The sequence below is a fragment of the Pristis pectinata genome, chromosome 24 (assembly GCF_009764475.1).
Source record: "Pristis pectinata isolate sPriPec2 chromosome 24, sPriPec2.1.pri, whole genome shotgun sequence".
Taxonomy (NCBI): domain Eukaryota; kingdom Metazoa; phylum Chordata; class Chondrichthyes; order Rhinopristiformes; family Pristidae; genus Pristis; species Pristis pectinata.
The window spans coordinates 17,505,355-17,530,044 of record NC_067428.1 but is presented as its reverse complement, the minus strand read 5'-3'; the positions used below and the strand labels follow the sequence as shown (position 1 = coordinate 17,530,044).

Below are 24,690 nucleotides of genomic sequence, written 5' to 3'. Positions count from 1 at the left end.
TGTGTGAGATTTGTTTATTTATTGTGATCCTGTGATTTGCCACCAGAGGGAACAACAGCACAGCTACAGTTTCAGCAACTTGTACAATGTCTCTTCATGCTGGAGTTTCAGACATAGAAAGCTGGAGGTGGGGAGGTTTAGGATGGAAGTTCCACAGTTTTGGGCCTGGGTTCTGGTTCTGTTGTGAACCCCTGTGAAGTGTCGACCAGTGGATCACATATAGGAATCCATTCAACTCCTTGTGCTTGTTCTGCTAATAAACTGAATCTACATCTCTATTTTTTCACCAGAGCTCCAAATCCCTTTACCCAAATAATCCTAATCGATCTTGACCCTGACTAAGACTACTAAATTTCTTTAGCATTTTAAACATTTTGGAAAGTCACCCTTTAATCTGTCAAGCTCGAGGGAATACAAAGTTAGTCCATGAAGTCTGTCAACATAATTTAATCCTTTTAGTCCGCTTGAATCTGCATTCCCCTCTTCAAGGCCACTCCATATTTTGCAATCCCCAGAATGGAATCCAGTTGCTCCAGATGTATCCAACCAAAGCTCTGTTTCGCTGCAGCTCATACTAAACTATGCTCCTCTGTATCATTTGGTAAAGGACTGGCTAGTGAGTTTCTGGGGTTTGGAGACCTTGGGTTCCTGCTAGCTTCTGGCATATGGTTATTTTGTACAAGCAGAGGAGAGTGGTATAACAGCAATGACCAGTAGCCTGCTCTACCCTGTGTTGAGAACACAGACTGTGGCTAAGGGTGGAACCATGTGACCTGTTATTATCTGTGGAGTTTGTTTTAAAGGGAAATTGAATGATTGAACTGGTTCTGGGGAAAGGGCAGTGGAAAAGAATTAGTTGAATAGTTTTTTTCAATGAACACTGAAGATAGACATGTGATCAGGTATTTAATTCATAAAAAAGTTAATTTTCTCTGACAAGTGTAATTATCCTGATGAACTACAGTCATTAATTGCTCTAAAAATCATTGCACATAAGCTACACATATCACTTTAGATGCATGATAACTAACAGTGAAATACAACAGATTAGGAATGAGTGAGAAGGGGGATGTCCACAGCAACTTTACAGACTCCTTGTTACTGGGGTTTGCCAAGATCCACTCAAAAATTAGGCCTTCTGTCTAAGTTCCATCAACTTGCACAATATCAAGGTGGCTTTGAGCCCACCAACAGATGGGCTGGAAACTACTCCGACAGGGGAGGATTGGGCTGCGATTGACTGCTGCTCTGGAGGATACTCTGATCTGATTTCCCAGAACCCGTCTCAGTTTTATAGGCAGGTATCAGACTTTTCAGCTTGTTCCTGAACTCCTCAGAGATATAGTAGTAGATGAACGGGTCGATGCAGTTACTGAAGGTACTAACCGCCAGGCAGATCATGGTATAATAGTATACATCGCTGCTTTGTGTGTAGACCTGGATCAACAAGGTCATGTTAAAGGGAGTCAAACACACTAGGAACACCAGCAGGACCAGCAGGGTGGCCATAATTGCATGGCCATACTTCATATCATTTAGAAATAATGACGAAATGATAGATATATAACAGAAGACAACAATTAAACATGGAATCATGAAGCCAAACATCACCTGACAAATTAAGTAAGGGTGGTAGGTTTCCAGTGTCTGTACAGGGAGTGCATCATTGCACAGGGTGATGTTGAGAGTGTCAATCCAGTATGACTGTTTGGTGATGTAATGTGGCACCATGCTTAGCACAAGCAGCAACCAGACTCCTCCACAAATGCAGTATGCAGTCGTGTTGTTCCGGATTTCTTTTGAGATAAAGGGGTGGACTATGGCCAGATATCGATCGGCGCCAATGCAGGTCAGGAATAGAATGGAGCTGTAGACATTCCCATAGAGGACAGCAGTGGAAATGCGGCAGAACACCTCACCGAACAGCCAGTTATTGCCCAGCAAGTGGTAGGCGATTCTCCAAGGGAGGGAGAGGATGACGAACAGGTCAGCGAGGGCCAAGTTGATGAGTAAGAAAGTGCTGGGAAGTTGCTTGATCCTTGTGATGAGGATCCAGAGAGCCAGCCCGTTGGCTGGGAGACCAATAATGAACACCAGGAGGAAGAAGTAGGGGATCAGCGCTCTGGTTATGTTACTTCTCAGGTGCTGAATTGAAGAATCATTGAAGGTGTTGATAGATTTGTTGGTATTTTTGTTGAAAATCTGGACAATGGGGAATTTGCGGCTCATGCGTCCCTCCTTTTTTCTGCATTCTGTGATTTGAGCAAGAGAACACAGTACAGAGAATGAGTACAGAATCCTAGACATTTATGACACAGAAGGAAGCCGTGGCAAGGACAGCAGCCATTCTGGCAGCACTTCCACATCCAGTCTCTGGGAATTTTGCAGATCTGGAAGTGGATATTTGGTGCTTTTATGTCATAAAGGACAGACAATAACCTCTACGCTTTCCACACAGGAGCTGAAAGCAAGTATATTCTCCATAATAACTGAAAATTGAAGCCAGTGTGATGAACCAAGTTTTACATCTTACAGGTAATGCAATATCTCAACTTGAACAAACCTTAGCATCTGCTCACGCTAGGTTGTGCACTGACCATCCTTCTCAAACACGGGTGATGCTGTTGCAGAAACCCAGAGGTTTAACAGCACTGCGGGGGTACCCACTCCAAATGCAGCAGTAAAGAAGGTGTCTCCCTGGCACCTTTGTGAAGGCAGGCAGGAATGACATGGGTGATTCTGAGCTGGGGATGTCAAACAGATGGGAGAGTAAATTGGGATTCCTCAGATTCAGACAGAAAATACTCAGAATAGATGTACAATGGTGTTGTGGGGTTGGGGGAGGGGTAGCAGAACACACAAAACACAGGCACGAGTAAGAGGAAGAGAGAGAGTTGAATATTTTCGTCCAGTTTCTGTGTAACCAGAGTGAAAGTATCCGTGTTCTGACGCATTTCTGGGCACCAGGGAATGTAGGATTGTGGGGAGAAGGTGAGCAGGTCCAGAGCCAAATCCCGCCAAATGGTGTAGCCTGCGCCGGATCCATATAACTTCACTCTGCTTGATTTCCCCATAACCCTGAGGCTCCTCATTACCGGGTTGGGTGCAGTCACAAATTCAGAGCTGGGAGAAGTTTTGGTACACTTGCTACTTGTACCACACTGAATTTAAAACTGTATAAGCCCACATCTCTACAGACAACCAGATGTATTCTTTCTTAAATTTGTTCTCTCTTGTGTGAATGTGATTATCTGCTGGGTAATGTTCCCTGGACCAATGATTTTCTTGATACCGGTATAAGTATCCTTTAGCAAGCTTATTCTCATTAGTCAAATAAGGTGGAGATGTTGGGATTTTACTCCCAAAAAGAAATGGATTCAAATTTGCCAGAATTTAGTTATGGATGGTCTAGATAGAATGTTCCAGAAAGGAGACTCCAGGATATTCTGGACAGTTCCAGGTAGAGTAATTCAGATTAACTGCACTGGGTATAATGTTCCAGAAAGAATCCCCTCTGTACTGGAGCCCTAGGTGTACTTGAGACAGAGTACTCTAGTTGAGACCTATCAGTCCACTGAGTCCATGCCAACCATCAAGCACCTATTTACACTAATTTTAGTTTATTCTCACCACATTCCCATCTAACTCCCCACCAGACCTACCACTCACCTCCAGACTAGGGGCAATTTACAGTAGCAGTAATCTACCAACTTGCAGATCTTTGGGATTTGAGGGGAATCGGGAGCACCTGGAAGAAACCACACAATCTTAGGGAAAACATGCAAACTCCACACAGACAGCACCCGAAGTCAGGATTGAACCCGGGTCGCTGGAGCAGTGTGGCAGAAGCTTTACTAATTGCTACACTGTACCTACTTTGGGCATAAATTAGACACTCTGGAAAGAATAATTCACAAGAGAAAAACTCCCCACATTGCACATTATAGATAGAATATTTTGGTGGATCACTTCAATATGGACCCGTTGAAATGACTGTTCTGCAGAAGAGAACACTTGTTAACAGCTCATTTTTTTAACAAAACTTTTCAAGAAAAATAAAACTCTCAGTAAAATTGAAGTTGTATCTGAATCTATTACCTTCGTTCCTTTCTGTGTTGCAGCAGTTTATAACACAACTGATCAGAGTGCACAATACAAAGGTCTGGAGTGGTGTCAGCAGCTTCATTTTGGGTGTCCTTGCTCTGTGGTGACAGACTGAAATAATAGTCAGCAGACTCTTATGTTGAAATGGTGCAACTGTCATCAAATGTTAACTGTGTGAAAACCACTGCCAAAGAGCAGAGCCCAGCTAATTAAGCACATGATACAGCTGTGGGATTTCTATTTGTGAAGGACCTCATGAACGTATGCATCCATGCTTCACATTTTTACGGAACCTTTTTTGTCTTTACATTTTCACAGAACCTTTTTCGTCAGTTGTGAATAATCTAGATAGTCTGCTTTAAAGTTTTACGTAAAAGAAACTCTGACCCTGGCTGCTGAATATTTCACATTCTCCAGAGGACATTGACAGCAAACCATTGAGAAGCGATGTCTTAACAAATACCAACACGTTCGGATGAGCAGGAATGGTTGCCAGGAGCAGTGTAACAAAGTGGATGGGGGGAAAGATTGATTGCTGGAGTTTGCTAACAACAGGATGTCATAGAGTGTTGCTAAGAACTGTGGTAAAAGGTAGCAGGCAAATGTTCATTTCTGTTCAAAGAAGAAAATTTTCAATGCAACAGTGGAGTTATAACACTTGGCATTGAAAAAACAAGCTTTTTGATGTTACCCTGGATAATGAAGAGTCATCCACCTGAATCGTTGACCAGTTTCTCTCTCCACAGCTGTTGCCTGACCCACTGAGTATTTCCAGCATTTTCTGTTTTTTCAGTTCTGAAAAGCAGATAATCGGCTGGAACCCACTGGCAGATTTACAGGATTCCATTTTTAAGATTGTAGAATGCACGCGAAGATGCTCAAAACATGGAACCTGTAAATCTTCCAACATGGTATCTGGCCATTTGCAATAATCTTCTGCCAAGAATAAATTAAGATTGTAAAATGCACAAGAGAATGCTCAATTTATTCTTGTAACGTTACTTGGCTGCAGCCAAATGATGATCTCAAACTAGTAACACATCAAAATAAGTAGATCAGGGAGAGCAGGGAGGTCATTGTTAATTTTTGCTGGTCCCAGCACTGATGTACATCTGAGGTTATTCAGACCGCACCCCTCCTCTGATTCAGTGACCCCTGCAGGAGAGTGCATTTAGGGCAGATGTGTAAGTGAAAGCCATGCCTGTGGTGACGGTGGGGCTCAGTATATGTCTGCCAAAGACAAGGTTGAGCCACTTGAATTCGTGGACATTGGCACCAGTATTGGGGAAGGAGGGAGCTGTTCCGATGGGACGAGCTCCACCTGAACCACGCTGGGACCAAGGTCCTGGTGAATCACGTAACTAGGGCTGTGTAAAGGGCTTTAAACTAGATAGTAGGGGGATTGGTTCAACAGATTGGAAAAATATGGATAAAGTAAAAAGGAAGGAGAGTGCAGGAGAAGCTACTGAAGTCTTCAGAATAAAAAATAAGACAGAAAGTTTAGAAAAGGATAAGAATTTAGCTTCAGGCAACATGGAGACAAATTTGAGAAGAAGGGTGGTGAATACAGGACTGAAGGTGTTATATTTGAATGCACGCAGTATATGAAAGAAGGCAGATGAGCTCATAGTGCAGTTAGAAATTGGCAGGTATGACGTTGTGGGCAACACAGGGTCGTGGCTGAAAGAAGATCACAGCTAGGAGCTAAACATCCAAGGATACACATCCTATTGAAAAGACCGGCAGGTGGTCAGAGGGGGTGGGGTGGCTCTGTTGGTAAAAATTGAAATCAAATCCTTAGCAAGAATTGACATAGGATCAGAAGATGTAGAATCCTTGTGGGTGGAGTTAAGAAACTGCAAGGGTAAAAAGACCCTGATAGGAGTTATATACACGCCTCAGAATAGTAGTCAGGGTGTGGGGTACAAACTACAAATGGAGATAAAAAAGGCATGTAAGAAAGACAATGTTATGGTGGTCATGGGGGACTTCAATATGCAGTATGCATATTGATTCAATATGCACTGGATCCCAAGAGTAGGAATTTGTAGAATGCTTATGAGATGGCTTTTTAGAGCAGCTTGTCATTGAGTCTATTAGGGAAAAGGCAATTCTGGATTTGATGTTGTGCAATGAGCCATATTTGATTAGGGAGCTTAAGGTAAAGGAACCCTTAGAGGGCAGTTATCATAATATGATAGAATTCACCCTGCAGTTTGAAACGGAGAGGCTAAAATCGGATGTATTGGTCTTACGGCTGAGTAAAGGTAACTACAGAGGCATGAGAGAGGAGCTGGCCAAAGTTGGTTGGAAGGGGACCCTAGCAGGGATGACGGTAGAGCAGCAATGGCAGAGATTCTGGGAGTAATTCGGAAGATGCAGGATCATTTCATCCCAAAGAAGAAGAAGCATTCTAAAGGGAGGATGAGGTAACCGTGGCTGACAAGGGAAGTCAAAGACAGCATAAGAGCAAACAGAAGGTATACAATATTGCAAAATTTAGTGGGAAGCTAGAGGATTGGGAAGCTTTCAAAAACCAACAGAAGGCAACTACAAAAGCAATAAGGGGAGAAAAGATGAAATATGAAGGTAAGCTAGCCAATAATATAAAAGGGGATACCAAAAGTTTTTTCAGATATATGAAGAGTAAAAGAAAGTCAAGAGTGGACGTCAGACCACTGGAAAATGACACTGGAGAGGCAGTAATGGGGAACAAAGAAATGGTGGATGAACTGAATAAGTATTTTGCGTCAGTCGTCACTGTGGAAGACACCAGCAACATGCCAGAAATTCAAGAGAGTCGGGGGCAGAAGTAAGTGTAGTCGCTATTTTTAAGGAGAAGGTGGTTGGGAAGGTGAAAGTCCTGAAGGTGGATAAGTCACCTGGACCAGATGGACTACACCCCAGGGTTCTGAAAGTAGCTGAAGAAATTGTGGAGGCATTAGTAGTGGTCTTTCAAAAATCACTAAAGTCAGGAATGATTCCAGAGGACTGGAAAATTGCAAATGTCACTCCACTCTTTAAGAAGAGAGGGAGGCAAAGGACAGGAAATTATAGGCCAGTTAGCCTGACTTCAGTGGTTGGTAAGATGTTAGAGCTCATTATTAAGGATGAGGTTTCTGGGCCTGTTCTCGCTGGAGTTTAGAAGGATGAGGGGGGATCTCATTGAAACCTACCGAATACTGACAGGCCCGGATAAAGTGGATGTGGAGAGGATGTTTCCAGTAGTGTCTAGGACCAGAGGGCACAGCCTCAGAATAGAAGGACATCCCTTTAGAACAGAGCTGAGAAGGAATTTCTTTAGCCAGAGGGTGGTGAATTTGTGGAATTCATTGCCACAGATGGCTGTGGAGGCCAAGTCATTGGGGATATTTAAAGCAGAGGTTGATAGGTTCTTAATTAGTGAAGGTGTCAAAGGTTACAGGGAGAAGGCAGGAGAATGGGGTTGAGAGGGAATAATAAATCACCCATGATTGAATGGCGGAGCAGTCTTGATGGGCCGAATGGCCTAATTCTGCTCCTATGTCTTATGGTCTTATTTGCAACCATGTTCAGCCAGAGGTGCCGAGAGAATGTGAGGGATTCTAAATGGAACCAAACATCGTGGACTAATCAGTGAATGTTCCCACCTCTGACCCTTGACAGGGGAGAAAATCATTTGCTGAAGCAGTGATTATGGTTGAACGTAGGTCACTCCCTGAGGAACTTCTGCTACGGTGACTGGGACTCCATGACCATCTTCCAATGTGTGGCTGCTTCTCCCAGGGTTAAGAAGATTTGATTTTACACTCAGCGGAACGCTGCAGTAACTTTGAGGGCAGTCCCCTCTGCTCACCTCCGGAATTCAGCTCTTTTCTTTATGTCCAGAACGAGGTTTGAATGAGTTCTGGAGCCAAACTGTGCTGGCATAAAGCACACTAAACATGTGGGCAGGTGCCCTTGGAAGTGCCACATGATACAACTATCAGCAGATCATCTATCATTTGCTGGATGAAGATTGGGTGGATGGAACCAGAACTGGGCCTGATTGGACTTGCTCTGTTTTTTATGGACAGGACAAAGCAATGCTTTGTTGGAGAGGTGTTATAGCTATGGCTGACTGCAACTGCTTAACTAGAGACTAGGTTAGTTCTGGAGCCAGTGTGATCATGGCCTGGGGCTGTAGCAACATACTCAGCCACTTTTATTATACAGAGAATGAATACAGTGACTGTTGACTGATATCTGCGGTGCTGAGGTACTTAGCAGAAGGCAGCCATAATTCACCCTGCACATCCGTGAAACTGTCTGTGAATTCTTGTCTATATCCATGACATGCTGGTGGGTTTCGACCTGAAATGTCGACAATTTCTTTCCTCCCACAGATGCTGCTCGATCCACCGAGTTCCTCCGGCAGATTGTTTGTTTCTTCAGGCTTCTGGGATTGTTTATGGAGATTCCTTCTCCCACTGGTCATTTAATTGTTCACACCAACCGAATGTGCTAGGGCTGCAGATCTTTGATTTGTTAGTGAGATTTCTCCGCTGTGTGCTGCAACCCTTGATTCTCTTACTCATTTAAAGTAGAATAATCTCAACATTGTCTGTATATGATTTGGCCTCCATGACTTTTTGGGGCAAGGAATTCATGACCTTTTGAGTGAAGAAATGCTCTCCCATCTGAGCCTTAAATCTCCTCATTCTGCGACTGTGCCCTTTGGTCCCATACTCTCCCATGAAGGGAAACATCCTCCCAGCATTTTCCCTGTCAATCCTCCTAAGAATCCTATATTTTTCAACAAGATCACCTCTCAATCTTCTAACTCCAATGGGTAGAGATACAACCTATTAAACCTTCTTCATCAGACAATCCCTCCATACCAGGGAACATCCGCATCAACCTTCTCTGAACAGCTCCAATGATAATACAGTACATCTTTCCCTAAATAAGGGGACCAAAGCTTTGCACAATGCTCTAGATGTGATCTCATTAGTTTTTTGTACAGTTGTAGCAAGACTTCTCTAGTGTTATAATCCAACCCCCTTAAAATAGAACTTCCATTAGTTTTCCAGTTTCCTTGCTGCATCTGTATGTTAACTCTCCCTGTTTCATGCACGGGAACCCAAAATCCTTTTGTGCTGCAGCTTCCTATAGCCTTTGTCTATTTAACTAATACTCTGTTTTATCATTTTTCCTCCAAAGCATACAACATCACATTTACCTACATTATATTCCAACCTTGTGCCCATTCCCTCAACCTATCAATTTCTCTCTGTAAACTGTTTCTATTGTCCTTGCCTTCCCATCTATTTTTATATTGTTTGCAAATTTGGCTATTGTAATTTGCTTTCTTCCTTCAAGACATTAATATCTATTATAAACATTTGTGGTCCCAGCATTGACCAGTGGCTCAGTTGTCCAGTACTTCTCCAGAATCCAAGGATTTTTGGAAGATTACAATAATTGCATCCACTCTCTCTGTAGCTACTACTTTTAGGATTCTGGGATGCAAACCTTTAGTCCTGTTGTGTGCCTAATACTGATTCTCCAGTGTCGGATCCAGTTATTTTCAAATCTGCAGGTTCTTTCAGGCGTCCAAGAATGAGTTGAAAACAACTTGGTGTTTCACAAAGTTTTATTGGAAAAGTTTAAAATGAAGAAACAGTCACAGAGCACATGGCACTAGCTTTACTACTAGGAGATGAGCTGAGACAAAAGGAACTAAAAATGAGCTAGGGCCAGGTGCAAAGTCTGATGCAAAATGTCTTTAACTCTTCTGCCATTTCCCTATTCCCCATAACTGTTTCCCTATTCTCCCTCTCTAATGGACCTACGTTCACTTTGACCTTTCTCTTCCTTTTTATACACTTAAGGAAGTTGTTATTGCTGGTGTTTGTATTTCTCTCTAGCTTGTCCCTGTTGTTTATTTTATCTTTCTTGTTTGCTTTAAGTCCTCAATTGTTGGGTTCTGAATTTATCCCAATCTTCAAGACTACAACTAACTTTTGCCATTTTATATGTTTTCTCTTTCAGCTTTAAACCCTCCTTAACTCCCTTGGTTACCATGGTTGGTTCAACCCCCTCAGATTCTCTCTTCCTCATTGGAATATATTTTTGTTGGGAAGGGGCATGAACTATCTCCTTCAATGTCTGCCACTGCTCGTCTTTGCCTTACCTACTTACCTCTTTGTTCAGTCTTTAGCCTACTCTCATTTCTTTGTATTTCTTCTTAGTTAAGTTTAACACATTTATTTCAGACCCAAGTTTCTCACTCTCAAGCTGAATGCTAACTTAAGTCATGTTGTGATCATTCTCCCAAGGAGATCTTTTACACAGAAATTATTTATTAATCATTTTTTGTTTCACATTACCAGATCCAAATAGCCTGTTCCCTGGTTGGCTCCATGATATACTTCTCCAGGAAATTATCCCAAATACACTCCATGAATTAATTCCTGTGGCTCCCATTTCAAATTTGATTAACCCATTCTACACAAAGATTAACATCATGGAAGCACAAGAGACTGCATATGGGAGCAAAAAACAAACTGCTGGAGGAAGTCAATGGGTTGAGCAGCATCTGTGGAGGTTTCAGGTCGAGGCCCTGCATCAGCAGAAGATTAACATCACCCATGATAAATACATCACTGTTTTTCATTCCCCCATTAGTTCTTGCTTTATACTTATTCCTACAGCATGTCAGCCTAAACCTAGTCATACTGCACATATGATCTGAGTGCAGATTTGAACATAGAACAGTATAGCTCAGGAACAGGCCCTTCAGACTACAATGTCTGTGCCAATTTAAACTTCACACCTGCCTGCACACTGTCTATATACCTCAAGTCCCTGTTTGATCATGTGCCTGTCTAAATGTCTTTTAGATGTTGCTATTGTATCTGCTTCCACCACTTTCCTGGCCGTGCAGTGCAGGCACCTACCACATGCAAAAGTCACAAGAAGTTTATGGGGAACTGAAACAGAATGACAATGCAGAACGCACATGTGCTTTAATCGTCATCTTGACTAAACTGGTATGTCCAGAAATATGTTGTTTATTTTGCCAGCTCCTCTCAATCGGCTACTTTGCTGTGATAATCTGCAGGAGGAAGTGTGAAATTCCAGCCATAAACCATGCTCATGTTGATCATGGAAATATGGAAACTTACACAAGCCTCAGTAAGATGTACTTGCATCTTAAATCCAAGGCAGAGCTGGCTGTGTCTCTCTGGGTGAGCCTGATTGGATAGCTGAATATTATATTCCACTGCAACCCACCTGCATGATCTTGCAGGGAGATTGTGTGTGCACTCTGCCACGGCCCTGAGCCCGGACTACTACTGCTCCCACTGCATATGGACAAACAAGGATTACAGCCCGGAGCAAGAGGGAGAGGGTGGGTCTTGGCTCTGGAAATTTTTCCTTCCTGAAGGTGTTCTTTTGCAATTTCTGAAACCTATTTACTTCCTAAGCACTTATGTGCGCCCGTAAAGTACAAGTGAGTACAGGAAGAAAAAGCAATAAGTTTGAGGGAAATGTGATAGGAAATCCCCTCACATTAAGAAGAGATTATGGAAGGGATAAACTCAGCAACAGCTGTTGTAAGACTTCTCAGAGGTGAATCAAGCACCCTTTAGCTGCTGATCAACAGAACTACTGATCCTCCTAGATCATATCTTGGCTTCTAAGAGACATTATGTTATAAAGTTTCTGGGCCGTTGATTGCCCTTGGCATCTGTTTGACTGAAGACTCACAGACCACATCAACACGGAGCACTACCCATTTTTGGATGGTGATAAATTGCCTCGAACTGTTGTGCAATCCGATCTTTCTAGGTAATCTCAGTCGATAACACAGTATCAGACTCTGCAGAGCTGGAAACAAGCAGTCAAATTTGAAAGAGTTCATATATGAAGCCCATTGTTTTTAAGATCTAGAAAGGGTTTCACATCAAACACACAGCTTCATCTAAAGATGGTGTTGGCACACATCCAGCCTTCATACTCATTTATATTCATCAACCCATCACCCCTGCATCGCTGAGCCAATCACAGCTTTGGATTTGTTGACTGTTGTTTCTGGTGGCATCCTGCGAGTGCACTGATGCCCCATACCAGGGCATTTCAGGCAGGTGGAGGAGAATTCTGGTGTTCATGTACACTATCTTGCAAGATATCAGTGGTCAGCATGGAGCAAGGGTCACACTGTAAACATGGCTTCTAAGGAGGGTAATACAGAACACAGCAAGTATCAGGGAACTCCTCACTGCAAACACCCTGCACAAGTGTTACTCCCCAGCACTGTGCAGGCTGACATCTCTGCTCATATGCCAGGCTGTTGCTGAAACCCAGTTTTAAACCAACTAGTCATCTGGTGTCTGTGGGATGCCCCAGTTGTTGATCAGCAGGACCACTCAGGATGACTACCCTGTCAGCTGGTGGCTCTGGAACCCATACCAATTGCTGGAGCTTGTCGTCTCCTGGGAGAATTTCAAATACTGCTGAGGATAATCTTTGACAGGTAATTCCTAATTTCCCCACCCGCTGAATACTGCTCATTCAGTGGAAAAGTCATGTCGTGGGGAGCTTTTGATGGTTTCAGTTCCGCTGCAACAAGGGTAATGGTTGGACTGGTTGACGTAATAAAGTAACTTTTGAAATACCATACATCTTCCTGTCAAAAACTAAGAGGGACAGGAACTGCAATGTAGAACAAACCGACAGATGACATCTAAAACTGCAGAGAGTTGTGGACACAGGTCAGTACATCACGGAAGCCAGCCTCCCCTCCATGGACTCTGTTTATACTTCTCGCTGCCTTGGTGAAGCAGCCAACATAATCAAAGACCCCACCCACCCTGGACATTCTCTCTTCTTCCCTCTCCCATCGGGCAGAAAATACAAAAGCCTGGAAGCATGTACCACCAGGCTCAAAGACAGCTTCTATCCCACTGTTATAAGACTATTGAATGGTCCCCTAGTACAATAAGATGGACTCTTGACCTCACAATCTACCTCATTATGACCTTGCACCCTATTGTCTGCCTGCACTGCACCTTCTCTGTAACTGTAACACTTTATTCTGCATTCCGTTATTGTTTTCTCTTGTACAACCTCAATGGGCTGTGTAATGAAATGATCTGTATGGATGGCAAGCAAAAAAAAGTTTTTCACTCTACCTCGGAACATGTGACAATAATAAATGAATTTACCAATTTAAAAACAAATGTTAATGGTTTATTCCCCATTGACTCACGATGTGATCATTTTTATCTAAAATCTACATTTCTTTCTGTGAGATTATTGTTAAAACTTCCTGCAATATGACTGGATTAATTTTCTGGAATGAACTCTGTTAGATTTGATTAATTTTGGCACCATAGTCATTCCTAATTTATGTCAAAGATCTTGAATCTGAAACACACTCTACTCCATATTAGGAGAGACGATGAAATCTGAAGTGACAGCACTAGTCACAGAATAACTTGATAAGAAATGTGAAAGTGAGAGCCTGGAATTTAATGCACATTGTAAAACAAACAAGAGGCAATGGGGGAGGGAATGGGGTTGTACCCTGTCAATGGGATGAATGAGAGAGAGAGCAAAGATTCTCAATAGACTCAAAAAATCCCTCTAACTCAGTGCAGCTACTGAAGTAAGTGCTATATAGGTCAAAGAGTAGAGTACAAGTCAGTGGAAACTGAGCTGAAACTGTACCACAGTCCGGTTCAGTGGTGTCCTGCGTAGTTTCTTCAGATCTCAGCAAGGATCTGAGAAGCGAGTTTGCAGTGAGATATGTCGGCCTGAACATTGTCCCACAATGTGGTTTGGTGTTAAAGTAGTATTGTTGGTAACCATTATGCTGCTTGCATAAAGAACAGGAGGTCCACAGTACAGCATTCCCTGTGGATGGTCTGTCAGTTAGTGTGGCTGCTACAGTGCAGCAATTGTACAACATGTGCAATCTTTGCAGCTGGCTTTTAGAGGGAAATACTACGATACAAGGAAAAGTTTTCCTGCTTCAGGGGAGTGTTGCGATTGAACGGATGCTGTAATGATGGAGGGAGATGGGAATGTAATTCCAGGTAGTCAGGGGAACGTGAACAGGTTTCTGAAGGCCAATATTCACAGGAGGAATGTTTGTTGCATATGGAAGCCATGGAGATCCTCCAAGGCCACAGCCAGGCGCTCCGAGAGGATGTAGCAGATAGATCTCTGTAAGGAGATGAGTGCAAATTCTAAATGACTTTGAGGAAAACACACAGTGAAAACACACAGACTTTGAGGAAAACACACACAATCTCCTCACTTTGAGGAAGACTGCAATGTAGGCACTGTGCCTGCACCTGCCACAATGAAGGAAAAGTATGGTAGATGAAGTCCTCTCTTGAGTATGGTACTTCAGTGAGCAATAAACTATGAAAGGTAGCGGGAATCAGCAGCAGCCTGAAGTAATCCCATGGCTGAGAAGCCGAGAGATCCTGACCCCAACCTCCACACACCCCCAACCCACCCCATGGGCTAAACACTTAAGGCACTTGTAAGGTTATCGCTGAGCACATAGAAGGTCACAGATCTCAGGAGAACAGAGAATGCAGTTTGAGTATTTGCTCTTTAAAAAGCAAGGTTTCAGGTGAAACAGAATTAGTAAACCTTGCTGTTTTACAGGTCATTACAGGTCATTACAGGTCATTTTCAGTGTCATTTTCAGTGTGGTTGATCATCTTGGAGACACAAGAGACTGCAGATGTTGGAATCTGGAACAAAAGTACAAGCTGCTGGAGGAACTCAGTGGGTCAGGCAGCACCTATGGAGGGAAATTTCTCTCCTCAGATGCTGCCTGACCTACTGAGTTCCCCAAGCATTTTGTTTGTTGCTCCAGGGGAGAAGAAACTCAAGTGGAGAGGTGTGTGGGTGATGGGCAGGGAAATGGGAAGGGTTAAAAAAGAGAGAGAGAACCTAGGTAGACTGGTACCAGCGGGAAGGAACCCAGGAGGAGTGGTACCTGACATTGGAAAATTCAATATTCATACCATTGGGTTGTATGCTACCCACATGTAATATCAGGTGCTGTTTACTGTTGAGGATCTTATCACGGACAAATTTAATGTGTTTTGCTACTGTTCACATAATTTGAGGGAGTTTTACACTGGAATAAAAGTGCTAAGGAAAATGAAAACTTTTCTGAAAAATGAGGAGATAAATTAACTCGGAATGCACAAAATTCCTCGACATGGGGTTAACCCATTCTCAACCATATAGCACTGCTTTCTTTGGAGTTGTGTGGATGAATTTCTAGCCAACAAATGGATAAGTAGGTAAAAAAGCTTACTTTGTGCTTATTTGATTTCTGTGAAGTGAATCATCATGGTCACAGTGAAGTAGAACAGGCTTCAGGTATTAAATTGCTTCCTCCTGTTCACTAGCTTGATGTGAAAAGCTGTTCCTTAATTTCATTGCTTAATGACCTATCTCAAATTTTAATGATAGAGCTCTTGCTCTAACTGCTAGAGGAAATTGTTTCCCTTTGAATCGCTATTATTTTAATCTCCTCATTCAAATCTCTGTGTGATCTTCAAAATTCAGAGGTTCTACATTCAATTATTATCTCGTGCCAAGAAAGTAGTCAGAAATCGAGAAAATATTTAAGATAAACATCTTAAATACCTGTAAGTATAGGAAGATATATTTTCTCCCTGTGAGTGCGTGGGTTTCCTCCGGGTGCTCTGGTTTCCTCCCACATTCCAAAGGCGTACGGGTTAGGAAGTTGTGGGAATGCTATTTTGGCGCCGGAAGCGTGGCGACACTAATGGGCTGCCCCCAGAACACTATGCAAATAGATGTATTTCACTGTGTGTTTTGATGTACATATGACTAATAAAGAAATCTTATCTTAAATACCTGTAACAATGGGCAGCTATGTAACTATCATGTGCAGCCTAAAATCAGCAATACTCTCCCATTCAGAGTGAATTCTCCACCCTCCCAGATTGCTCCCCTGTGTCCTGGACTACACTTATCCCTCTATCAATAGTTAAAAATGGATTATCAGCTCATTCTTGCTATGGGATCTGGCTCTGTGCAAATTTGTTTCCATTAGACTACATTTCAAAAACAGCTGAATTAGCTTTAATGCTCTTTGGTAGCGACTGGGGCTGTGACAGGGTTGCATTGTGCTGAATCACTTTGTGTTGCTGTCCCCAGCTCCAGCAGGCTGCGTTTGATCAGGACCTCAATTGTTGCCTGTGCAGAGTTTGCGTTGCTCTCTCTGTGACCATGTGAGTTCCCCCTGCTTGCTCCAGCTTCCTCCACATCACAAAGCTTGGTAGGTTAATTGGCTAATGTAAACCATAGAACCATAGAACAGTACAGCACAATACAGGCCCTTCAGCCCACAATGTTGTGCTGACCTTTAAACCTCACCTAAGACGATCTAACCCTTTCCTCCCACGTATCCCCCAATTTTAAATTCCTCCACGTGCTTATCTAACAATCTCTTGAATTTGACCAATGTACCTGCCTCCACCACCGCCCCAGGCAGCGCATTCCATGCCCCAACCACTCTCTGGGTAAAAAGCCTCCCTCTGATATCCCCCTCGAACTTCCCACCCATTACTTTAAAGCCATGCCCTCTTGTATTGAGCATTGGTGCCCTGGGAAAGAGGCACTGGTTGTCTACTCTATCTATTCCTCTTAATATTTTGTACACCTCTATCATGTCTCCCCTCATCCTCCTTCTCTCCAAAGAGTAAAGCCCAAGCTCCCTTAGTCTCTCCTCATAATCCATACCCTCCAAACCAGGCAGCATCCTAGTAAATCTCCTCTGCACCCTTTCCAACGCTTCCACATCCTTCCTATAAAGTACCCCTAGTGTAGGTGGGTGGCAGGGACAATCAGGGAGCTGATGGGCATGTGAGAGAAAATAGGTCACAGGAAAATAAGTGGGGGAAAATGACTGATGGGATAGCTCTGAGAGCTGGCATAGACCTGACAGGCCAAATGGCCTCTTTCTATTCTCTACCAAAAGGAAGAAAGAATTTATTTGAAATGGTTTATTATTGACTTCCTAGTGCTTTAAAAAGACACTTCTAATCATGTTAACATAGCACATTTACTGGCAGAACAAGAAGGCTGTTTCAAGATCTTGAAAACATTACTTAGGTTATCAATCAGTGTGGTATGAAGTGAGAGCTCCATTTATTTATTAGACTCTCAAATGAGGCTTCATTTGAAATGAAAGTTGAAGATTCATGGGACCACACCAAGAGTGCTCGGTCCTTAATCTTCCCTGACCATAAACTGATCGTTAATATAGTGTATTTATCTATCAAATGTAATTAAATCATGCAGTTAGAGGATGCTCTAAGCATCATGTGTAATGAGTTCCTTACATTTAGAATAAAGCAAGCAAATCTTCCCTGCATGATAACTCGTAAAGAAATGTAGGAAACAGCACCAGCCACTATATAGGGGCTTTGATCTCACTAAAGCCTCTCACAAGAGGGAGTGTGGAACACCCTCCTCAAATTCAGCTACCCTTCAAAATTCACTAACATTTTGCATCTGCTTCATGATGGTATAGAGCTACGATCTTAATCAACTGGTCTATGACTGAGTGAACCTCATTGAAGACCTGTGTCAAACATGGCTGCGTCATTGCCCCGATACTTTACCTAACCTTTCTCACTGCAGTTGCATCTCACCTCCAATGAACTTCCCATGGGAGTGGAGTTAATCTTCAGAAGTAAGGTGAACGTGGTCACCAAAACCTTAGTAGTCAAGCTACAGTATGATTGGAGGTTTGCATTTGCTTGCATTCAAAGTTCCAGCTCCAAGCCATTGTTGACTCATTCACTGAATCATACAAGAGGATGGGCCTTATATTCGATACCCGTAAGACTAAGATCTTCTACTAAACTGCTCTGATTGTACAACACTGCCCTCCAATAATTAAGGTTCATGCTGAGAAACTGGAAAATGTGGCCCACCTCCCATATCTTGGAAGCCACCTCTTGGTGAAAGCAGACATTGATAATGAAATTCACCATCGCTTTCAATGTGTCAGTTGAGGGAAAAGTGTGCTTGAAGATCAAGACCTCAGATCTGGCACAAAACTGATGACCTACCATGCACCATGATTCCCTGCCCCCCTAGGTACTTCAAAGATCAGGACTACCTACAGTAGGCTCTTGAAAGATACCATCCACACAGTCTGTGCAAAATTCTTTAAATCCATTGAAGGGATAAGCAAATCAGCTCATCCTCTCCTAAGCCAAGCTCCACAGCACTGAGGTCCTAGTTACACTCAATTGGCTCTATTGGACAGGCCATATCGATCACATACCTGACACCAGATACCCGAAACAGACACTCTACTCTAAGCTCTGTCATGGAAAGAGATTACTGGGTGGACGGAGGAAAAGGTTCAAGGATGCACTTTGTCTCCTTGAAAGATGCAGCATCGACAAAGGGATCTGAGGTGCAACTTTCTCACACAGAGGGTGGTGCGTATAATGGTGAACCTTCTTTGAACCAACTCAAAGTATTTATATACTTACTTAAATAAGGAGTGTTGTAGAACAGAGAGACCTCAGGGTACAAATATGTAGTTCCCTGAAAGTGAAGACATGGACAGGGTGATGAAGAAGGAACAAGACATGCATGCTTTCATTGTTGGGGCATTGAGTACAGGAGTAGGAACATCACGTTACAGCTGTACAATATATTGATGAGACCGCATGTGCAGTATTGAATGAAGATCTGGTCGTCGTACTCTAGTAAGGATGTGATTGAGCTAGAGGCGGTGCAGAGAAGATTCACAAGGGTGTTGCCGGGACTGGAGGGCTTGAGTTATAAGAAGCGACTGGATAAGCCGGGACTGTTTTCCCTGGAGCAAAGGAGGCTGAGGGGTGACCTTACAGAGGTTTATAAAATCATGAGATACAGAGATAAGGAGAATGGTCACAGTCTTTTTCTCAGGGAAGGGAAGGCTCAAACTAGAGGTCATAGGTGTATGGTGAGAGTGAATAGATTTAAAGAGATCCGAGAGGGAAGATTTTCACACAGAGCGGTGTGTATGTGGAATGAGCTGCCAGAGGAAGTGGTAGAGGCGAGTACAATTATAATATTTAAAGGACATTTGGACAGGTACATGGATATGAAAGGTTTAGAGGGATATGGGCCAAGCACAGGCAAATGGGACCAGCTCAGCTGGGCAACTTGGTCTGCATGGACGAGTTGGGTGAAAGGGCTGTATCGCTGTTTGACTCTTTCTCCATTGACTGTCAGGATTCCCTGGCCTATGACTACTCAGAGTGGAGAAGGAGCATTCAGGATGGTACTGAGAACCTCAAGTCTATGCAGTGGGAGCCCTGAGTAAACAGTGGAAGGAGTACACTACCTCACAAGCCAACCACCAGGCTGCACCATCAGGCACCTCCTGCCCCATCTGTGGGACAGTCTGTGGTTCTCACATTGGCCTCATCGTTACTTCAGAAGACATAAAACTGGAATGGAAGCAAGAAGTAGGATAAAGATATTTGGAATAGAATTGGGGACATGAGGAAAGTTGGAACTTATTGAATGGCCCAGTAGACTCAAAGGGTTGAATGGCCTACTCCTACTCCTATGTCTTATGGTCTAAGAACCTATGAAACTCCTGTCTTGTACAGTCATTGTAAGTAGAACTTAGCAGAACTCCAGCAGTATCCAAAGTCTACCTTAGGATACATTACAATTGCCATGGATCTGAAAAGTTGAAAAAAGAAATCTGGGAAAAATCAGCATTGTGCTTTTGAGAGTTGCACTCCTGTCTCACAGTCTCTGTGAAATCTCCATGGCATCAGGTAAAGTGGCAAAAATGAGCCGTGAATGTTCAATCTTCCAACCAGGGGCTGAGGAAGGGCATTTGCCAGGGTCCTGTTGGTTCAAAGACAGACAGGGAGAATGGCAGGCCACTGAGTTCTGGTTCTTAAAGCTGCATCAACTGATTGCTAAAGGAAAATTAAAGCAAGAAGTTTGCAATAATTGAATAAGACGTGAACAAGCATGAGGCTTGAGAACTAAAACTTTGTTTTGACAGGAAAATAAAGATGGCAGCCAAAGCAGGAGCAGGTAGGCTAGGGGTGTAAATCATTCACACCCTACATGGAGTAGGTGGAGATATTGATCAATCGCAGTAAGGTTCTTGAGGTGGAAGCTCACAGTAATTGCAAGGTGCAGAAAGACAATATAAGAATGCAATGTTGCTTACCAACATTGTCTCTGAAGTACAACACACACCTACCTTAGTTCTGCAGAAAAACAGAGATGTTTTGTTTGAAGAGATAGTTCACCTTTATATAAATATCTCAATTTACAGCCATTTAAGATAGCTGAGAGTGAAAAAATTTGTTTATAAGTGATCAAGAGCTGTGGGAAGTCATGAGTAATCACACTGCTGTACTCAATGATCTATTAAGATATTCTAGCTTTGGATTGTGCATTCAGATACAGATTTGTGTGCATCTAGGAAAGCATAAAAAACCTTGCCTTTGATTTCGTGACTTCCATGAAAATGACAGCCAAGAATGTCAGGAAATATTGTCCAATGCTTGCTACAGTCAAAGGACAACTCTTAAAGCTTTGATCCAGATATTAACACAACATCACTGATTCCCAAGTGCTATGAGTCATTATTATAGATGTACTGATAGTTCTTCTCCATACAGCTTTCCTTTCAAAGAGTAAGTGCTATTCACGTTAGAAGAGAGGAAATATGTTTTGTTTTATGAGATAGTGCACAGGAGAGTCTTGAATGTAATAATAACAAAAGAAATCAAGTTTTCTATAGGAAGGGGAATCTGTACAAAATTACGATGAAACGTCAAAGTCACTGGCCTGACTTGTGGAAAGCAATCAGACATGTAGATTAACGTGGCAGCAGATTGTCCATTATGGAGAAGGAAACCCATGAGAAGCAGTTTAGTTATCTGAAATAAAAACAGAAAATACTCAGCCGGTCAGGCAGAATCTATGGAGAGAGAAGCAGAGTTAGTATTTCAGGTCAATGACTTTCATCAGAACAAGGTAAAATTAGAAAACCAAGATGTTCTAAATTGCAGAGAAAGGGGATGAATGGAACGAAAGAAAGTCTGTAGTAGGGACCAAAAGAGATTGAATGACACATGGTGGAGCCAGCTGAGAAAGGGTGGTGAAGATGTTAAGCTGATCTATCTGGAGGAGGTGTCAATCAAAGATGAACAAGGACAGAGAGCAGGAAAAAGCAACGCCAGAATTTGTAGGATTCTGCTCTCCCTGCCCAACTCAATCCTTTCTTCCATTCCCTTTCTGCTCCTCAACTCTCTTTCTGTTGCACCTTCACCTTGACCATTGCTACCTCTGTGGCAGTTGCAGCACCACTAGTAATTGTGTGACTTTGTCGGCAGTGAGGGTGGACGGAGAGCCCTGACAGAATAGATTTTACTGCAGTTCCTGTCTGACATGGTGGGTGGCCCTCGTGCCTTCTTCCCACGTTTTGACACCACCTTCAGTCACGACTGGGGAAGTATACAGCTGCCATCTATCATTTCCTCCAGTTTTCTATGCCCATCCTTGTTAGATGCTGCCTGTCAGTGGCACAAAGGGCAAACTCCTTGTGCCTTAACAGTGGCAACCTCACCACAGCTACTTGCAACCTCTTCTCCCTCTCCTCTGATCTGTCTCCCCAGCCCATGACACTATCGTGGAGTAGGCAGCTCCCACCCCTATTCCCAATCCCTCCTTGAACACTTTCAGGAAGATCGGATCATCCTGTCCTGGATTTTCCACCTGACGTACTCCTCGTAGACCGATAGTTATGCTCTGTGTATTTCACAGTGGACTGGAAACTTCTGAACTATGAATATTATCACTTTCACATCCCTCAGGTCACTATCTCACTTTCCCCTTAAAGTTCTGATGACTTTCGTTATTACTGGCATTTGTGTCAGCTGTCTGCGTACCATCCCCGTACAGTCTGAGGTGCTGCATCCCACACAACTCATGGGTGTTTAGCTTTTCCCAGGGTGTGTGTCTTTAATCATGCAGAGCTCAACATATCCACAGCTCAGCTTGAAGTGAGAGCAGCTCCAACAGGGTGCTCTGTTCTTACTCAAGGGTGAAGGGTTTACGAGTGTGAGTGGCAGGTCAGGGTCATCAGGGTTCTGAGCCAGTCACTGCCTGGAATCACTGACATGCTGACAGACAGTGCTGGCTATAAACCCTCCCATTTGGCCATTTCATACCTGGGGGTTTATTATTGCTGAGATATTCCCAATTGTCAGCCATCCAGGCCAGCATTTCCCAATCTACCTCATCACCTTCCTTTTGGCTATTCCCATGGCTGCTACCAAGCAAGTGCCCACCCATTGAGCCCTGTCCCATTTATCTCCCAGCCCCTGACCTCTGATGTTCGTCCTTGATTTGTGGTAACATTCCTTGTGCTTCTCACACATGTCCTTTTGTCTCTTTAAGTGCTGCGCTGGTCCTTATACCTATCCCTCTCCTCTTGTGCACTGACTGACTGTTCTCAGTATTTGTCCCTTTCCTTCTCTACCTCTGCCACTTGAGGACAAAGAGTGTCCTGGTGCAGCCAGCTTATATCATGTGTTCACTCTACAAATGACATAAAACAGCTGCCATTTGATAGAGGTGGACAAGATGGTAAGAGGCATAGATCGAGTGGACAGTCGGAGACTTTTTCCCAGGGCGACAATGGCTAACACGAGGGGACATAATTTTAAGGTGATTGGAGGAAGGTATAAGGGGCATGTCAGGGGTAAGTTTTTTACACAAAGAGTGGTGGGTGGGTGGAACACACTGCCGGCAGAGGTGGTGGGGACAGATACATTAGGAACATTTAAGAAACTCTTAGATAGACACATGAATGATAGAAAAATAGGGTTAGATAGATCTTAGAGCAGGATAAAATGTCGGCACAACATTGTGGGCCGAAGAGCCTGTACTGTGCTATAGTGTTCTGTGTTCTATTATGTCCCTTACTCTGACTCCCATTCTCTTTAATTCCCCTTTTCATCACTGCCAACGTTCCCCTGGACTCCAGATCTTAACTCACCCAGTGTTGTCCATCCTCCATTGGACCTTGTCAAGGTTATGGGATATGTTCTCCATGTGCTCTTCCCTTTGTACCATTATGCTGGTGACACCCTGGTATATTCCGTGTTATATAGAATGTTAACCATGCTCCTGCGCTGTCATCCTGAACTGTTGGACATGCTTTCAGTGCCTCAAGTGCATGCCAAACAGTAAATGTAAGTTCTGAGCCAAATTCTAGGACCTGTTTTTGTATGTACATGCACAAGCGCACACACACACACACACACACACACACACACACACACACACACACACACACACACACACACACACACACACAAACAGACAGACACGTGCACATCTTTTTACAGACAAACACCATGCTGTGAAGGTCACACCACCTCTGGCATTCTGAGTGGTACCCCCACACTACCAATCATCCTCAGCAGCAAGGTTGCATTAACACAGAGGTACACACTCAGTGTGAGTGCCTGTTCAGTGAGTGTACACACCCCCTTTGACCTTCCAAAAGGTGAGTAACCATGTACTACAACTGGTGACCTTGTCACATCGCACTACCTGACTTTGGCTGGTAGCTGAACACCTTACACATACAGCACAAACAATTACCCTTTATATCTATATGATGCCTCCAATTGTCCACATTTTTTTGATCTGTCACGAAACCCTTGTCATCACCCCTAACTATTGACAGTAAACTTACTCACCTCCTGTTTCCCTGCAGTCCTCTGTTCATGTAAAGGGTCCATAATCAGATTCTGCTGATTACACTAATGGCCGTTACTGAAGACTCATTTGGACACAGGAGCCGGGTGGACACAGGAGGCACAGGTACAGTAGGTGTAATGTGCTTTTATCCAATCATCCCCAGTGCAAACATACATGTGGGAAGATCAGGTGGGTCACATGGACTTATGCATTGGGATGAGTAGTTGACAATTAAATGAAATGACAATGAATGGGGGCACCCTTACCCTTTCTCTATAATTGACTACTGCTCTAAACCTCCCTCCCTCCTTGTCCTGAGCTTCCTGCCATTCCCATACTATCTGCCTTCAGTTGGTAACATAGCTCCAGCACATAGCTCCTGACCCTGTCCTACATCTCCTTCCCCCATGACTATCCCCTTGAGCAGTTTCATCGCTTCTCCTGTTATCAATTTGTCAGGAGCAAGTCACGTAGTTAAGTCGAGTGTTGCCCTCTATCTCATGGAATCATTGGGAGTGGATTTGCTGATGATTGGTCTGTATCCTGAATGGTCATTTTTAACAGCTGGTTCATTCCCTCCACCCTTCATGAACTCTAGGGCGACAGCGGATGTGAAATTTCTGCTTACTTACCATTAACTTAAACATTGTCTTCACAACTTTACCTATGAAATGAGTCCCCTGGTCCTAAACCATCAGAGGCAGGGCTCCATAGTGAGGTGCCATTTTCTTAGCCAATATGTTCATCATCATGGCATTCGTGTAATTCCCCTTTGTTACTACAATATAGAAGGAATCAGATGAA

The 24,690-nt window shown here is 43.3% G+C and overlaps 1 protein-coding gene across 2 annotated transcripts; it reads right to left on the bottom strand.

Annotated features, from left to right (window-relative positions):
- Positions 1-4,303, bottom strand: LOC127582487 (proteinase-activated receptor 3-like). Of its 2 annotated transcripts, none has more exons than XM_052037788.1 (2): positions 4,099-4,303; positions 1-2,252 (listed from the first exon to the last, which is right to left on the bottom strand). In XM_052037788.1, the coding sequence occupies exons 1-2, from the start codon at positions 4,262-4,264 to the stop codon at positions 1,207-1,209; spliced, it is 1,212 nt and encodes a 403-aa protein (XP_051893748.1). In that variant the 5' UTR covers positions 4,265-4,303; the 3' UTR covers positions 1-1,206. The 2 variants fall into 2 exon arrangements, with proteins under 2 accessions (XP_051893748.1, XP_051893749.1); XM_052037789.1 differs by lacking the exon at positions 4,099-4,303 and adding an exon at positions 2,564-2,753.
- Positions 4,304-24,690: the final 20,387 nt, after the last annotated feature.

Coding starts and splice junctions, on each gene's coding strand:
- LOC127582487 (XM_052037788.1), bottom strand. CDS start 4,264: ATGACAGTTGCACCATTTCAACATAAGAGTCTGCTGACTATTATTTCA. Junction 2,253..4,098: donor CAACACAGAAAGGAACGAAG/GTAATAGATTCA, acceptor CTCAAATCACAG/AATGCAGAAAAAAGGAGGGA.